Below are 18613 nucleotides of genomic sequence, written 5' to 3'. Positions count from 1 at the left end.
AATATAAAATTACTGAGTACTGCTAGGCATTGCTTAAGGTCTACAGGAAAATGTTATTGCTGGATGCAAAGAGGCCTTTCCATCTCATCAACCTCTCTTTTTGAACTTTGAGGGTTTCCAATAACAAGGGTACAGGTGAATATTGTAATGGGAAGAAAAGAAACTTTCTGGCCTGTAATATGATCTGTGTGTTGGAGGAATGCTTCATAGATCCATTTATCTACTGCCTACAAAAGGTAAAACCTTTACAGGGGATACAACTGTTGCACTGCCTTTCTTCTGAACAGGAAGTATATTCCCTAAAAATGACCCTGAGATTCATGGCTGAATGGCTTAAGCAAAGTGCAAGTGAATTTGTGCTAATGAAGCTGCCTGTAAAGCTTTAAAATGTCAGAGTTGCATTTTTTCTGGGATTATTATGCGTTGTATTCTACTGTTTTAAAAATTTAATCAGGGATGTGGAGCATCTGCTGGATCTGCTTGTTTTTACCTGTCAGCGAGTTTCAAGATCCTGAAGGAGATACATCTTATACAGCAACAAATTTTTTGTACAATTTATTGTCTCCAGGTGTGTGTGTTTGTAAATCATATCTGCATCCATTCAGAGAAGTTGCAATGGCAGAATTTCACCTTGTCTTTTAAAATACATTCCATAGCTGCTACTGTTGTTGGTATTCTTTGTTTTTGTAGCTGAGAAGGATTTTTTAATGACTTTTTAAAATAGTTGATTTTTCTTAAGCAGCTGTAGCCAGAAATACATGTAGAAATCTATTTGTTAAAAGGGATTGTGAAAACAAGTAATTTAACATAATGCGTCTTTATAAAGAGTGTAGTCTTCTAAAACTGCTTCTGTACTGTGTCAAATCGATCCAGTTCTGTTTCTATATGAGTAAAAGTGATCTTGGCAGGTATGGTTTGCATATGCAGATTCATGGAGAATTTTCTTTGAAACCCTCCAATACTTTCTTGCGGTGGTAAACTGTAAGGATATTTAAAGCAGTTACTCTTCAATTTCTCATGCATATTGAGAGAGTGCATTTTAAAAATCCCTAGGAAGCAGAACTAAATACAAATATTATAACATTAAAACTTCAATGGAAAAGACTCTGGCAGTTTGTATTTCTTTCATGCTTTTGTGTTTCCTTTGAAAGGGAAACTTTCTCAAATGATCATTGCAGGGTACTGAATGTGTCCAGTAATTTTACGTAAGCGTTTAAGTTCTTAGCCCCTGTCAGAATCCTTTATTTGGGTATTGGATTCTTTGCAAAGGGTTTTTCATTTTTTTACCACTATCTTTACACTATTAAGTGAATGCAAGTTGAGGGTAAGATTATCTACAAGGTCATAGGCAAACTTAAAGCAAGATGGACAAAGTATACTTACTGAAGTTGGAACTAGAAATAAACACACAAAGGAAAGTATATGGTCATACTGATAGTTATAAATTAAGTGTCAAAGTTTGAAATCTGGGAAAGTATCGTCTGAATTTATAAAGCTCAATTTAAATAATCCATTCTCCTCACTTAAGACATCTGTTACTGGTTATTGTTTGAGTGACCACCATGTACATTATACAAAAAGGAATGTGTTTTTTGTAAGATCTCTGCTAATGTGGCAGATAAAATCCCAGTGTTTGATAGCAGTGCCAAAGGGCAAAGAGGTGCTGAACAATATTCCTCATCTTTACCATAACTTTCCTTCCTGGAAAAACAGGCTTTGACAGTGAGAAAATGAAGACTGAGATAAGGAGAGATGGAAAGAGGCTTGGGAACTGAGAGTGATGTAGACCAGAACTGTACTTCAGCAAGCAGGAGGAAAAAAATCTTCTCTTATGCTGAGGCACCAATAATTATTTTGTTGATTGCAAACTTGAGTTCTATCTCCTTGCTAGGGTCATAAATTAAAAGGACTAGCAAGTTAAGAAACAGTTGTTTTTCTTGGCATGTCGTGTGAACTGGGCCTAGTTTTACAGCTTTAGCAACTGATTGTTGCCTTTTTTTAAAGAAAAATGCTCTATCAGTTTCAAAATTCCGTTTTTTCAGAGGAGCAAAATTAGAAGTGATGAAAATTATATACTCTTTGTGCAGTATGAAACAGTAGACAATGGTGGTTGTCTTGTTTTTATTGATGATGGGCATTAAGTTGCAGTGCAGCAGGTAGGGATGTTTCTTGTATGTAAAGTGTATTTCTTTCCCCCTTATAGAGCTAATCAGGTAAATACAGGCTATGGGTGCACTGCAGGTATGTTAAGTAATTCAATTTTAGTTTTTTGTTTTAACATGTTGCTGGATGGACAGAAACATTGCAATTAAGCAGGTTTTAATTAAGCTAGGTGACAGATGCCTGCTATTAGGTAGCAAACCTTACTTCACTGAGCTGCTTTCTTCTGTCAGTTTTATTATAGCACTCACCCATTTGGAAGATGCATTGAGGAGGAATTGTGGCATCTGCAGATGTGGAGAAAGTCTTGAATCATGAATTTAAATTAATGAAAAATGTCATGAAGCATTAAGAGACCTATGGCAATTTTTTGCAGTAGGCTTACTGATAGAGCAAGTTAAAAAAGAATCTGGTAAGTATAGAAATATATGTATTTTGGCTAGAAAATGATGAAAATAAAATTAAGGGGCTGTTTTACACTAGATTATCATCTTATGTGGAGAAAGTGGAGTTTTTTTCAGCAGTTTGGTTCAGTGTAGGGGCAATGTGGGAGACAGGTGAAGCAGAATTAGTTTCCTGAGAAAGCACTGTTTAAGAATGATTCTCTCTGTGCATTTGCACACAACAGGAGAGGATACTAAGATTCATTTGTAGCATTTTGCTAAGTACTAAGTTGTTTCAAAGTCAGAATTTTTGGAGATGATGCTTTAACTTTGACAACTAATTTTCTGGCTTCATAGTGTTCTTAACTGCAAAAGAAACAATGGGTTTTAATATAGTTGTCTGTTTTAGTAGATGTGTACTTTGCTCTGGAATAAGTACATAGCCTGATTTTAGCATATGTGTGAATAATAAACTTTGGCAAATCTTATTGTTTTTAAACAGCCCTAGTGTCATGTTTTTGAGAATGTATTGTATGATAGGACTGGAAAGCTGTCAGTTCAATGCCTAACATCTGTAGGAGGCACAGCAGCACAAAATCCATGAAGGCATAATGAATGGATACATGGATTTGTGCAGTAATTGGGGAAGAGGCAAAATGCCCATTGTAAAGACAAGTCATGCATCACAGTCTCCTGGCTTCTTTACAGGGACTGGTGAATCTGAAAATAGAGAAATCTGGTTGCTATAACCCATTTAGGTTCTGCAAAACTGATTGACAGGCTGCCTCACCAAAGTTGCTTTAAGTGAGCTGAAAAAGAAGGTCCTTACATAAATTAAGATGTTTCTCATCCAGTGAGATGGATTGAGAACTGGCTGGATGGCAGAGTTCAGAGGGTTGTGATCAGCAGCACAGAGTCTTGTTGGAAGATTGTGGCCTGGGGTTTCGCAGTCTGCTCAGTCTCCTTCAATGTATTCATCAGTGACCTGGATCAGGGAATAGAGTGTACCCTCAGCAAGCTTGCTGATGATACAGAAGTAGGAGGAGAGGCTAATATACTGGAAGGCTGTGCTGCCTTCAGCAAGATCTGGACCAGCTGGAAAGTTGGGTGGAGAGGAACCTAATGAAGTTCAGCAAAGGCAAGTGTAGGGTTACGCACCGTGAGAGAAATAAGGACCAGGACAGGTCAGGGGTTGACCGGCTGGGAAGCAACTCTGTGAAGAAGGATGTGGGAGTCCTGGTATATAACAAGTTGATGATGAGCCAGCAATGTGCCTTGTGGTATCCTAGGGTGCATCAGGGAGGGTGTAGCAAGCAGGATGACAGAGGTTATTTTACTCCTCCACTCTGCCCTAGTGAGGCCACACCTGGATTGCTGAGTCCAGTTCTGGGCTCTCTGGCTCAAGAAAGGCAAGGAACTACTGGAGAGAGTCCAACTGGGGGTCACAAAAATTATCAGGGTACTGGAGCATCTCTCTTACAAAGAGAGGCTGAATGAGCTCAGTTGGTTCAGCCTGCAAAAGAGAAGACTGAGAAGGGATCACATCAATGCTTAGAAATATCTAAGGGGCAGGTGTCAAGAGGATGAGGGTAGACCCTTCTCAACAGTGCCCAGTGGCGGGACAAGGGGCAATGAGTACAAACTGAAACACAGGAAGTTCCACATCAACATAAGGAAAAATTTCTTTACTGTGTGGGTGACAGAGCACTGGAACAGGCTGTGCAGAGAGGCTATGGAGTCTCCTTCCCTATAGATCTTCAAAACCTGCCTGAAAATGTCCCTATGCAACCTGCTGCAGGTGAACCTACTTTAGCAGTTAGTTTGGACTGGATGATCTCCAGAGGTCCCCTCCAAAGCCAACTGTTCTGTGATCCTGTGATTATCTGACTAAAGGATAAATGGAGAAGGAGGCAGTACTGGAGTCAAACAGGGTACTTTGGGGTGGATACTGTGTGTATTTCTGAATGACTGAGAAGTGAGCTGAATAGCAAAGGGATACAATGAAGTATTGCAAAAAATCTGAGACCGTTCACTGTCTGTTCAGTAAAATAATGGATGAATAGGTAAATGCCATGTGTCTGGGCTCAAGGGAAAACGATTCCGAACTTAGGGATACAGGTGATGGGTCCTGAACACAGGACCACCACACAGGAATGACCTTTTTGAAGCTTATAAATATTTAATTAAAGCATCGGCTCAATTCACAGCAGCATTTTACAATAGAAAGCAAAGTCATTTTAGGGAATCAATAGGAAAGCATACGGAATACCGTCACTGTGCCATGTTACAAATTGAGGGCACATCTACTTTTGAAGCATGACATATAGTCTCTTTAGAGGAACTAGAAGAGTTAGTGAGAGGTGTGAAACTTCTTCACAATAAGGAGCAATTTAATGCTGTTCAGCCTTGAAGACAGAAAGCTGGAGGTGGGTGGGGAATAATAGTGGCCTATTAAATCATGGATGGCAGGAAAAGATAAATAAGAAATGACTGTATCTTCTAATTTAACAACCAAAGGCATTTAATTACACCAACATGATGATTTGAAATATTCTAGATGATACACTTCCTCATGCACATGTGATTGGTTTGTGGAACTGCTTGCCACAGGATATTGTGCATGCAAAAATTCACAGCTTTATAAACCAGTTTAACAAATTCTGGAAGAAAACGATCACTAGTGATTTCTAAATACAGACACAGTCTATGGGATAGAAACACACAGAATCTCATGTTACCAAATGTCTAATACATCTACTTTGGCAACTGTCATTATTTGCTTATCTTGTGTAGCATTTTCCTGTAGACATCTACTATTTGCTGTCAGAGCATAGGGGCCATTTTGGACCTTTGGATTAACCAATATAACTTTTTATGTATTTTAAATGTACATTTTGTTACATAAAATTAACACTATTTATCATGTTAAGTGATTTTAATGTTTTCCACGTGTGTTAGGATTGCTGCTAATTATCACTGGAACTTGACTTTTATAAATATAATTGTGGGAAATATTTCCCACGTATTTCCAATTAGCAACATAATCCATGGGAAATTTGAAAAATTGGGCTTTGAAATTTAAAGCTTCAACTTTTTTTTAAAAGGCATTCCCAAATATCAGTTGAAATCCTAGGTACTGATAGTCCTTAACATCACTGAAATTACGTCCTTTTTTTCCTTGAGGTAACAGATTTTTTGATCTCAGTGACATAGGTAAATATTTTTCAAGAATAATTCAGTCCTGGTTGCCATTCCGCCCTGTCCCAGCTTTAAGGGAAGACTTCTCTGAAACCTTGGGAACACGTTGTTTCTATTATACTTCATAATAGGTGAAAATGGGTGATGTGTTACCCATACTATCTGTACCTCATATTAAACCCAACTGTTTTCTCTTGGGTTTTCATTACTTGATTGACCACAAGTGATGATAATACCTATCAATGCACTTGGTGTGAAAAAGAATTATAGAGGCTGACAAAACCAGTTATAGATTAAGCTTGTGTACAGTACTGAGTTTGTTTCTTTCTATGTCCGTTCAATGTTTGTTTTCATATTAAAACCAATCACACTTAGTTTGGATCTTCTTTTCCCCTATTGGAAGAGACTCAAGTTGATTAACTCATTTTGACAAATCTTTAGAAGAAAAATGGTAGGCAGTTCTCCCCCTGTAACCTGAGAAACTGAGTTGTACAAAGAGAAATATTTGCAGAAGGATTCACTTTTTTGGTTACAGATTTTTTTTTTTTATGTGCCTGCTAGGTGCATGCAAATATTGATTAACATGCATGATCTGATGCTGTACACACCTGCCTTCCTTTATATGTATTTGGTGTGTTACCAGATGCCTCCTGAAGGCCTGATGTTAGAACACTCAGGTGTACTTTTTCAGCTGCATAGGACTTAACTTAAAATGTGGTTGCCCACTACCTGCTTTTCATTGCCATATTCTCCTGCCAGAGGCTGCTATTTCCTAAGCTGGCTAGGAGAGATATATGAATAATCGTTCCCTATTTATTTCTATGGAACTCAGTAGTTTTTAGTATGCATTTAAAAAAAAATGTTGCATGAAAGCTGGTTTAGTTAGAGGAGAATTGTACCTGTTCAGTTCTGGAAGCAGTAATTTCTGGGAGAAGCAAGATGGAGTCAGAATGGTCAACTTCCTTAGCAGGTCAAGTTTTAGTCTAGGCAGCCTTTCTGGTGATAGGTGCCTCCACTAGGAATCAGTGTTACACTGCAGAACTTATTCTTGCTTGTCACTAGCTCTTCAGTGTTCAACTATGTTAAATATTTTACATGGTTTTATAAATCAGTTGTGGCTCCTGTTCCTTTTGGATCCATTTTTTCTTTGTGTTTATGCACAAAGTCTAATTATCATATACTCTGTTCAATATCAGATGAAAATAATTTTTTCCCTTGGACATGAAAAAAAAAATTACATTCCTTTGCTTTCCAGCTAGTAATTCCTTGAAGTTTTTGCTGATCTGTTTCCGTTTTGAAATACTTTGTATTCTTCGTCCATTCGATTCGGCTTTTTCAGCAGTAAGATTTAGAGCATCACTTATTCACTTTAAAAGCTCATCTGTTTCTTCCCTTGTACCTTTTTAGATAAATTATTGATTATTTTGTTGAGCTTTCCTCTGCTTTGTAATATGTCTTTTTTAGAACTGAATTGCTTTTTCTTATGTTATTTCTAAAAAAAAGCTTTCATGCAGTTCTGAAACTTTACTGGCCTAGCTTTGTTTCAAAAGCAGATCAAGTAAAACACAGAGTTAAAAAGTATTTCTTTAATGCTCTTGGAAATTGTGACATTTCAATCACTTAAGCAAATTTAACAATATTAAGAAATTTGGCTTGCTAGTGTTTTTTTTCAAATAAAAATACTTTTTCTCTATGTATTGGTCTTAAAGTCTAAGCATGTGTAATCAGTGTATCTTTGATGTGTTAAATTGTTCTGGCATAAAAATTTAACATCTGCAAATATTTTATATTGAAACATGGACTGCAGATGTGTGGTTTTCTGTTGCCTTCTGCTTCCCACTTAAGTAGCTGCATGCGGTAGGTAACATCTTCATGAGAAGGAGGGAAGGAAGTAAATTTTAGGGCAGGTGAGACTTTGTCTCTTAGTAAAGAAAGGAAACAGAGGCTTTGTGAAATAATTGCAAAGTTGGGTAATATGGAACAATTTCCTGCGTGGGACCTGCCCTCACTTCCCCGTTCTGTTTTTGTGAGAGGGAAGTTGGCCCATCCCTGCAGCTGTTGTACAATGAACTTAGAAATATGTTATTGGATGTATCATATGCTTGAGGACTGCTGCCCCCCTTCATCTTAGAATGTGCACATTACTTGCCCAAACAAACATTGTGGTTTAACTCTTCTTCACTGTATGAGAATTTTTGTTAATTGTGTTTTCCCTGTGATCCAACATCTGGATTTATTTCCTCCAATAGAGTTTACATCAAAATATACTGAAGATGGTGTCTTTTTACCTTGATTTTTATTGCACTTAATTTTCTAGTCATGACTGACATGGAGAAACACATGAAATCAGATGGTACATTACTAAGCTCCTTAGCTGTTCTTTGTGATTCTTCTTTTCATATGCTTAACAAATGCATCAGCAGCTTGTCAATTCATGCTTAGTAATCTTTTGTTATACTTAAAAGTTTGGCTCATTTATGCTAAAATATAGCATGTAGAGCATATGTGTGAAAATATTTGAAAATGATTTAATGAGTTGAAGGTCTGAAAAAGGCCCTAAGTCTTTTTAGTACTGGCTGTAATTTCTTCAGAAGATGTCACTTCATTGTTCATGATTTTTAGGTTTGTTGGAGCTGTAGTCATCCCTGCTGTTTCTTAGCAGGACTTCAATAAGCAAGCCCTTTTGTGTATTATTAACATCTAATCATTCTAGTTGTTTTAACCAGTGGTAGACCCGTGATAGTTAGAAATAGCTAAATTTGAAATTCCCTTTAGTTACTATGAAGAAGTATTGAAGAAGCTGATAGTGAACTAGGTACTTCTCTGATATACAATGCAGAATCAAAGGAAGTAATGATCATTGCTGGGGTTACCATTTCTCAATACTTAACATGATAATACCTATTACTGTAGTATCTAGTCATTACAGAATAAATAATTCAGAGGTGCAGAGTTTTTTGTATAGGGTACATAGTAGTTATTTTGTCTTTCCACCTGGGTAAGAAACTAAATTCCAGCACCAGCTTTCTAGAACCAAAAAGGACATCCCAAATTCCCGTTTAGTACAGCAGTGGCGAGGCCATTCTTCTCAGCATGAGTCATTTTCATGATACCAAACTTTGGTTGTTGATAGCTTAGGATGAGAGCTAGGTAAGGTAGCTCTAATCTTTATTTGCACTCACTTAACAAAGATAAGGTGATGCACAATAATGAATTACCTTGTGGCACCCCGTTGGTGTTTCCAAGCCCCAAGAAATGTCCTTAAAATGTGCAGTTAAGAATTAAATGCGTTTAGGGAGATTATGATTATGTTCCAGTTAATATGGCCTCTCACCTTCCCCAGACCATAGTGTCATAAATGTAGGTTGCTGCAGAGATTAGTATTTCTTCATGATTTCTTCATGGCTTGCTAGCTATGATTTTAAAGATACTGTAGTTTTTATAATAATGACAAAAGGATGAAAGCAGCTTGTTGGAATCTTGAATTATCTTTCCATTATCTTGAACAAATACTGTGTTGCTATTTCTGTTTTTCTGGATCAGTTCTGACACAGGCAGGGACATGGTATATATCCTTTCAAAACAATGTTGAGATTGCACTGCCACTTGGAGATTTTGCCCTGACCATCATAGATTGACAACCTAAATTAAGCTTAATTCTTGCATGTAATTTAGGCCTCTTTTTCAACATTGTACCTGATAGAGCAGTTCTCCTAGACCAGTTCAGATGTTTAGATTAAGTAATTACTGCTTAGCCTGACTGTGGGTGACGAACTGAAGGGCTGTATTTGCACTGAAGCATTCTTATATTACTAAAAATCACACAGGTTCTTTACCACAGCAGATACCTAGGGCATTTTTGAAGGATTTTCTCAGAAATATACTACTAAAAAAGCAAGCCAACCAATTATGAAAGATTACTTAGGTAGAACTTGTATTCAGCTTGTAAAAGGGAGAGTTTCCTTCCTGCGTTTGGAAAGTCTGAATGCATTTTAGGTTGACTGATTCCTGCTGAATCTGTGTATAACTTCATACAGGTATCTTTGAGGACAGATCTTCAGTTTAGAACCCCCTATGCATTTGCTGTTGAACTGCTGCCACCTTTTCACTCTTACAGAGTGATCCCATAGATTTTTGAAAGCAGAGAACCAAAAAGATCTAGATAATACCAACTAATGACTATAACCCTGCTTTAACAAGACCAGCTATTTGTCAAAACTTTTTCACAGCTCTAGCAAATAAAATAGACTCCCACTTGAGATCTCTGGAGGGCAGCCTGGTTGTTTGCTGTACGCTCACGAAACTGCAATTATACAGCCCAGGTGCTGTAAAGTTTTCTGAAATGTAGCAGGGCTCAGTCTGTGGGTATGAGATTCTAGTTAGTCTTCCAATCTTAAAGTTTCTTCAGTCCTATTTTGCATCTAGTACAAGCAGCTGTGATTTCCCCATTAATATAGTGAATGGCTCGGTGCTGAGGATGGTTTTGGGTTACAACTGATTTCCATGGAACCATGCAATATTTATTATAAACTACAAGATTTTCAGAATCTCCAGAACCAGGCAGTTCTTTTCCAGAAAAGGCAACGGATCAAAATGTTAAATTCCATACTTTTGCTTCTTAATTCTTGGCCATTCTGAAGAATGGACTTGGATCATAAATTCCTTGAGGGTTTTTGCTCATGGCTTCTTCCAAAGCTTTCTCTGTGGTCTGTTCTACACACTTTCTGAATCAGCTGGTGAGAAATCATTTTGTAATCATCAGTTTCTCCTGTCAGCTTGACCTTCTGATTAATCTCATGACAGAAAAAAACAGTCACTGGTGACTTGCTGTTTTCTCAGCATTCTCCTGGAAGTCAAAGCTGAAAAACCACCTTGGTTGAACAGTAACTAGAGAGGCAGTATTTCCATGCAGCTTGTCTGTATGGTGAAAAAAATTTCTATCCTTTTTCGCCTTCCTTTCCCTTTTTCATCCTAGGAAGATAAAGCCTACTCCTCCTACTTGGGGTCAGAAAGATAAAGGAGGAGAACAAACTTTTGCTTCCGAAAATGCTGGAAAAACTGAATATATGTTTTGTCATAATATAGGTGGTGCCATGTGTAGACCAATGGCAGTACATAATTGTACTTAGTGCTGTAGATGTTTGAACTTACATAATTGAACTTAGAAGATTTACTGATTTTAGAAAGAAATTGGAAAGCATAGAATATATTAAAATTTTCCTGTCTATTATAAAAGAAGATATTTCTTATATGCTTATTTTTTCCTTTTTTTCTTTTCCACAAAATCTCTTAGCCACGCTTTTGCTACCTGGGAACTGATGCTACCTCCTACCAGTTATGTCTTTGGAAGCCCTTCTCAGCATCATGACATTTTTGAGTAGTTACGAGGATCTAGTCTATTTTTTTAAACTATTGACATACTTTGAGAATGGAATAAAATTATCACTGCAACTAAATGTCACACCTTTCAGAGAAGAGGTAGCATCAGAAAGTGTCCCTGTATGCTTAGACTGGAGAACTAAAATTTTAACGTATAGGGCATGTTCCTGTCCCAGTGGACCTGGGAAATGTGTTTGAAAATGGTCTTTAACTAAAATTGATTATAAACAGAGCAAGGTTTATAAGGAAAGGTATTGTCTTTCTGTAGGCGAATTAATATAACAGCCTTTCCAAGCCCTTTAGTACAGCACAGACCATTCTGATCTGAAGCAAAGTCAGCGAACTTCAAGATAACTGCTGCTATTATGCTGATGATGTCACCTATGTTTGCAGCTATCCTGGAAAGAGAAAGCATCTGTGGCAGTTGTACCTAGCTTCTTCCCCACCCACCCTGGAAATGGGGTCATATGTTTCCTTTTGAACAAAGCTCCAATTAATTCTGGCCCTACAGCCCGCATCGCAGAATAATCACAGAAACGGGAAATGCTTATATATGTCTTGGGTGGCTGGATCTCCAGTCCTGTCTGGCTCAATGATAGACCACATTTGGGATGATATAACTGAATATAAACTTACCATGCTTATCCCCAGCATCCCAAATGTGTTTGTTGTAATATCTGTTTTTATACTATTGGAAGTGATGCAGTTTAAAGAAAAGAGAATACCCATGTATCAGTGCCCTGACTGTAGATATGATAGCAATAAAAAGTATTTGTTTGGGTTTATCTACTCATTGAGACATTTGAGATAATAATCCACTTTCTAGTATGGGCTTATCCTGGGCCAGCGTTTTAACAGGTTATAAGCAGATGACTGTACTTGACTGACTTACAACTTTGTGTTGGTATTCATTCTGTTTACATTATATGTCTGGTTATCTTTTCCATTTACAGAATCTATGAAGTGTTTGATGTATTTGTATAATCAGTTTGATTCCTGAAAATATGTTCTGAACTAAACACCATTGTTTTACAACAATACACTAACAACATTCTGAGATCATGTAAAGCCCTTTGTTAAATAACACAGTGAATGCTATTAGACTGTTACAGTAAATAAATTAACATTAAAAAAATGTTGGAAAAATGAAGATTTTTTTTAATTGTAGAATTAGGGACAGTATTAAACAGGCACATCTGTTCCTGTCTTTAATTTTTCAGGGAAATGTTTTTCTATTGATTCTTAGAGAAAAGTGTTTACCGTCAAATCAGGTATTTGGTTTTCAGTTTTGACAGTTGCACCTCTAAAAATGATTTCCAGTGTGAATTTTGAGATTGAGGTTAAAAACACAGAATTAAAAAATTCTGTACTTTTTGTTTGCCTTTCAGTTACAGGACTTAGGAGTCACAAGTTGCTTCTTGTAGCCACAGTGACTGGAAATGCTTAATTTCCTCTAAAACAGAAGCTCGTGTTTTCATGGGAGTGCACATCTTAAGAATAAAAATAAAAATTACTTAGAAACTTCTATAAGGTCTTCAAATCTGCTAACATAAACAGTATACAGTTTTATTCCACTTCCCTCTGTTCCCCAGAGTTATTAGTATAGGCATTTAGTCTGTAGAGAGAACTTTTCTTTTGCTGCTCGTGCAGCCAAAGCTACATTGAGCTGCTTATTGTAAATATCATACATGAAGCTGTACCTTATGAAGGCATATAAAGTATAAATACAGATGCAGGGTATACAATGTGTTGTATAAATTGAGAGCACATGGGACCTGTTGCTTATATCTTACTCATGACGTAAGAAAAATAGGAGGCAACAGGACCCAGAAAGATCTGTGCTTGTATTCTCTTACTCTGCATATTCCTCTTTGTCTGTGACAGTTATGCTGCTTTGTGCTGTGTCCCAAAGCTATTCGAATTGAGTAGCAAAACTGTTGTCTTCTAGACGTTGAAATAGTTCTAGGTATGCTGTCTGCAAGAAAAGTGCTCCAAAACATAGAGGGGTAGAAATCTTACATTGGGAAAGCTTTTCTAGCATAAGGATTTATGAGTTGTTCATGTATACTTATTTTTCTTTGAAGTACTACAAATGTTTGGTATGTTTGCAATATTTTTAAGATGTTTTTGGACTGTTCCATTATATAGTTTCAAATATGATTCATTATTTTCTTTTTTTCCAGCTATTTCAAGATTGGCAAATGTGACAAATACTGCAATTCAAAAGAAAATAATTACAAACGTTATCTATCCTTGAAAAACAGGTCCTTTCTTTGCATCTGTATCCATATATAAAGTTTCTGTAGTCAATAGAACATAAACCAAATTAACATGTAGCACTTGATGATTTGTAGTTTCTTCATGTATCAAATACTTGTTGATTGTTATAAATACTGAACCAGGAATAGTTTACTGGCTTTCTCTTTATAATATGCAGTGTCTGCTAACTTTGAAGTTCAGTAGTTAACTCAAAAGTTTGCTGGAGCTGACTAATGATTCACAAGAGATTTTTGAGAGATAGTTTGTCATCAATTTAAAGCTTGGAGAGGTTTGCTATTGCAGCCATCTGGTAATTCTTGGTTCTCTGGAGGAAAAGGAAGCCTTTTGATAAAGTAGATCAAAGCATTCTGCTCTTTCAGTGACTGACACCTATAAGGAAGTTAGAAGTTTCTCAAAATGATTTCACAATGCCTATCTCATTTACCAAACTTTTGCATTCTAGTTGCAAAACAATATAGGTAGTGAATTATATTGTAATTACATTTACATCATCATTTAAACACTTCTGGTTTTGGATAATTTGCAGATCTAAGTCTTTCATAAAACCAGGGATTTCTAATTTACCAAATACGCTGTCATGATTAATAAAATTGATGGTAAATCTTGTTCTTTGTCTGTACTGTACAGATAAAGGTACCCTCAAAGACTGTTCTCCTATACCATTAGCCTAAGTAACAGATGTGCCTCTTAGACTGTAGGTGATGTAGAACTATGGTGTAAAATATGTTTCATACTATTTCTAGACCTAATTCTTTTAGCAATTGGAATTCTGGCAATGAAGAGCAAATATGGAGAGAGTGAGTTACAAATGGAAACGTGTGCTGCAGTGTCCACTTAAAAGGAGTCCAATCTATTGCTAGATTATACATACACATCTGAGATTTGTCTGGAATCAGGATGTTGTCTATATTCCTTTAGACATTCCGGATATGCAATTGCCATGACCACACGTGTCCAGTTTTCCCGAAGAATGGGTTTATTGCATCATAAGCATTGCACAAGCAGCCAAAACAAAATGATGAAATTGTCTTTTCCTTGCAAGTTGTTTAGCTAGTGGATGTCTGACTGAGATTTGGTGCTGTGTTACAGTAGAAGAAAGGGAAAGCATTAGCTTGTAATGTGCTGTACTTCTGTATATGGAAAGAAGCAGTATTCTCTTGTTAGGGGCAAGTTAGTGCAGAGCAGAACTAAGGAGATGTGTTTGTGCTGTTCACTTTTCCTTATATTAAAGAAGGTCATTGTAATGACTGATGTAGTGACAAAACAAAATAATTAAACCACTTATTTCAAACTGTCCTCAGTTAAAGCCTATCAAGGAATTTCAGAAATAGTTGATGTGTCTTGGGATGTAGTCTGTATCACCCTAAGAAGTCTATCTAGTGTTTGTTGATAGGTTAGCCTTATTGTCATTTAACCGTTAAAAGTGTAGTATTGACTAAATGACAGGTGTCAGTGAATATTAGGTAGTAACCACAAGTTCTTCAGATAGTTTGAAGAGAGAAAAAGACTCATACAGAGGCTGAGTTTTTAAACACTTAATAGATTTAAAATGCAAACTAGATAACTTACGTGGTACTAAAATCTCAGAAAATAGAATGGTGAAGAAATAGCTAGTTCTTTACACATTAAAATTTGCTTGAACTGAGATTTAGAAGTGACGTATAGATAGCAGAAGAAAATTCCATGTACTTGTGCTTGTAATTGTTTAAACTTTTCAATGAGCTATCCAAGATATGTCTGGTGCCTTGTGTCTCATTAAGCCCACAAACAATGGCTAATTCGTAATTCCATGCTTCATAGTCTCCCACAGTTTTACGTTCTGCCTGCTCTTTCACTGAAACAGATGCATATGCTTACCTGATTGTTTATCTTTTTGTCCCACATGTGCTTCCTAGCAGCTACTGTTGAAGCTACTGTTTTTGTTTTTTTTTTTTTTCCAGTGTGGGAACTTCGCTGTTTTGGTGGATGCTCACATTTTGCCTCAAGGCTCCAGTAAAGACACCAGCTGGTTTTCAGATCATGAGAAAGAGGTACAACAAGTATCAATTCTGCTTCAAAACCATACGGCTGTGGGGGGAAGTTGGATTGCCTTGAACTGTTCAGAGTTTTTCAGTGATATCAGAATATTTTTTGTTCTACCTAACTCAGCAGTTGCTGGGGGACCTCAATGTGAACCATATGTGCATTTTTTTTGGTCATGAATGAACACTTTCCATTTGCCTTTTAATTTTTGAACTGTGTATGCATACCTGCATGTGTGCATGCTGTCCTGATTCTTCTGACTTAACTTCTAATTTTAAAAATATACCTTTCATGAATGTTTGTACATTATAGTGAGAGATAAAAAACAGGTTGTGACAGGTATCATTTTTGCAGAGCTTGTTGCTGAAATATCTTTCTATTAATTGTTTTTCCTGTTTCTGAGAAGTGTAAATGATGTTGCATTTAGAGAGTGCAAGAAAACATAATGAGAATGAATCATAAACTATAGAACCATTGTATCTTAGAAATGGAAACTTCCAGACTTTATTTTTATCATTTGTACATTCTGACAACAGTTGAAATTTTGGAAAATAAGTGCATTAGTGACCAGTAAAATTACTAATGTAACTTTCATCAGATTCAGTGTGATTTTTGCTACAATCTTGTGATGAGTTACTGGCTGTAGTTTTCACTTAGTTCAGTCTGTGTGGGAATTTGAGAAGTTCCCTATTGAAAATGAATGCAGGACATGTTTTGAATGCCTGTGGACTTTCCCGCAAGTCTCTGTTACGGTAATTTTCAGCAGATAGCTTTCTTAATAATGGCATAATTAACTTGTCACTGCAGAGCATCCCCATACGTCTTAAAGTAGTAACTTTAAATAAAATTAAAAGAAACAATAAATTAATATCCCGAGGGAGTAAAAGCAGAATATTTAACAACATGTTAAATATTGACATCCAATTTGTGCTTTATTAAGCAGAGAAAGAATTAAATGCAGAAAATCTTTTGGACTTCTTTTTCCTGACTAAATGAATATTCATTACCCCTTCTATTTATAACCAGTTTTTCTATCCCATTTATCTGCCTTCTAAGTGTTTTCAAAATGTGTTTTGTAGGACTGCCAAAACGAAAGATATGAATTTCAGGAAATTAGATCATGATTGATTTAATAAAGAGGCACGACAGGGCAGCATTCATTACATTTCTGTGACTGCCTATATTGAGTGAAGTACAAAGATTGCATATTTTCAGCAACCGAGAAGTGTGATTCCAGTAGCTCTGCTATTTGCTTCCTGAAAGTTCTATGCAGAGTCTTTATTACAGTGGAAATAAAAAGGTTTGTAAGGTGTTATAGGCAAATTATGCATGTGTTTGTTGTTTTTGTTTTAATGAGAGCTCTTACTTATTTATCACAAGCAGTTTTCTAAATTTTTTGTTGTTTCCGATATCTGGAAGACTCTAGGGGTATTAGAGTTCTCTTTGCTTGTATGTGGAATATGCAGCTACTTCTTAGAGCTGTTGTAACACAAACGGTTTCTACTAATCCCCTGTGCATCCGGGATGAAAGTCAGTGGCTGCTCTTTGTAGGAGCTGGAGCCCCCTTACAGGGGTGCAGAACAGGGATGGCAGTCCTTCTGCTGGTGCTGTGGTCCTAGGCAGGAGGAAGAGGAATTGATGCCAGCCTGTCAGCTCCTTGGAACTAAATGAGTGCCCATACGCTTGGGGCTAGTGTAAGAACATGCAGTGCAAATTGTCTGGCTGGGTGTTGTGAAGACACAGTTTGTGTGCTGCTGTCATGTGTGTGGTATATAGAGTCATCCTGAGATTGCTGCAAAATGCAAATTGAGGCATTTGGGAAATTTTCTCTCTTTTTGCCTGTCAAATTTCTCTGCACTTCCTATCCTGTCTCTTTTCCCCTGGAATAAAAAAGTCAAACGTTTGTCAGAGATAAACCTCGAGAAACATTTATTAAACTTATTTTTATTTAGGTCCTTGCTGTGATTTCTCCATAGGCATAGCGGAAGTCTCAGTTACAAGTTCTTTTTAATGGTGGAAATATAAAAAGCCAATTCTCTTGAAACCTGCTCTTCTTTCTGTTTTCTTAAATATAGGTCAATATAGTTCTTTGTGGAGGATAATTTAAATAAAATTTCCGTAAGCATAACAGCTAAAATAGTTTCCATGTAGATTAAGGAAGTGCATCCTAATCTTTATTGTCGTAGAAAGAACCAAATGCACACTATGTTTTCTCTGCTTTCTAGACCTTTTAATTCTATTCTGAATGCAAAGTCCTGTGAAGGAATGTGTAATGAAATAATTTTAATGAGTTAAACAGAAGTGTAAGTATATACAGTATTTTATAATTCTACTCTTAAAGCAGAAAGGAAAATGTATTTCTTACTGTGAGGAGAAATTGCTATTTGTGGTTGACAAATAATTTGCATTGCTTCCATTTGGAGCAATACTTCAAACAATTTGTTGCTCTGCATTCTTTCTAGGTTAATCAAAGTAAATTTCAAGCCAAGACATTTTAGTTTAGATGGTACTAATATAATTCTGTCCATTGTCCAAATTGCTGTAAAAAGGTAAAATGATATTTTTGTGTACCACAAAGTATCATTTCTTTGAGAACATAGTTATGCACAATGGAAAATAAGAATACTGAGGGAAAAGTCTCAAATATGTATGTGTGTATTAATCTGAAAATTTATTCTGGTATTCAAGAGATTAATTTTTTTCTTTTACTCCAAGTTTTCTTGTATGGTTATTCTGGCTGAAGGGTTAGTTCTGCTTGAGTTGTATGTGGTTATTATTGTGCTTTTCTGAAAGAAGTGTGAAAGATATGAATGATTATGTTCAGGAGCAGAAAAATCAAAATGGACTAGAGAAATTAGGTTGCTTTGACCAAATTAGCTCTGAGTCTTCCCCCCAGAATTACACTGAATTGAAGCAAAATATTTCTTGTGGTTTATAAGGATATTGTAGAGAAATAGGGTTGCTAATTCCTTTGCAGATTTTTACTAATATTTTACTTAAATGCCTAATGAAATTTAAATTTTTAACATTTTTTTTCCTACTTTGCATACAAATGAAACTAATCTGCTCTTCCGAAATTATTTGTATTGTAATATCGTGTATTTCATCTGCCAAGTGAGAATTTCGTGATGTACTTCCTCTCTTGTTTTCTAGCAAATTCACCTTGACTTGTTCCTATTCATTTCTTATGT

The 18613-nt window shown here is 36.3% G+C and overlaps 1 protein-coding gene across 5 annotated transcripts in view; it reads left to right on the top strand.

Annotated features, from left to right (window-relative positions):
* The window catches only part of SLX4IP (SLX4 interacting protein), a 75196-nt gene that overhangs the window by 20030 nt on the left and 36553 nt on the right, over positions 1-18613 (top strand). For 4 of the 5 annotated variants that reach the window (XM_069850186.1, XM_069850187.1, XM_069850185.1 and 1 more), the window contains exon 4: positions 15341-15430. In XM_069850186.1, coding sequence (XP_069706287.1) covers positions 15341-15430 — 90 coding nt within the window. Of the gene's footprint in view, positions 1-2456; positions 2573-15340; positions 15431-18613 lie in introns of those variants that run through there. The other variant, XM_069850190.1, reaches the window with a different exon arrangement.

This window comes from Phaenicophaeus curvirostris, chromosome 2, assembly GCF_032191515.1.
Source record: "Phaenicophaeus curvirostris isolate KB17595 chromosome 2, BPBGC_Pcur_1.0, whole genome shotgun sequence".
Lineage (NCBI taxonomy): Eukaryota > Metazoa > Chordata > Aves > Cuculiformes > Cuculidae > Phaenicophaeus > Phaenicophaeus curvirostris.
The sequence above is the reverse complement of the archived record's forward strand: the minus strand, read 5'-3'. Positions and strand labels throughout refer to the sequence as shown.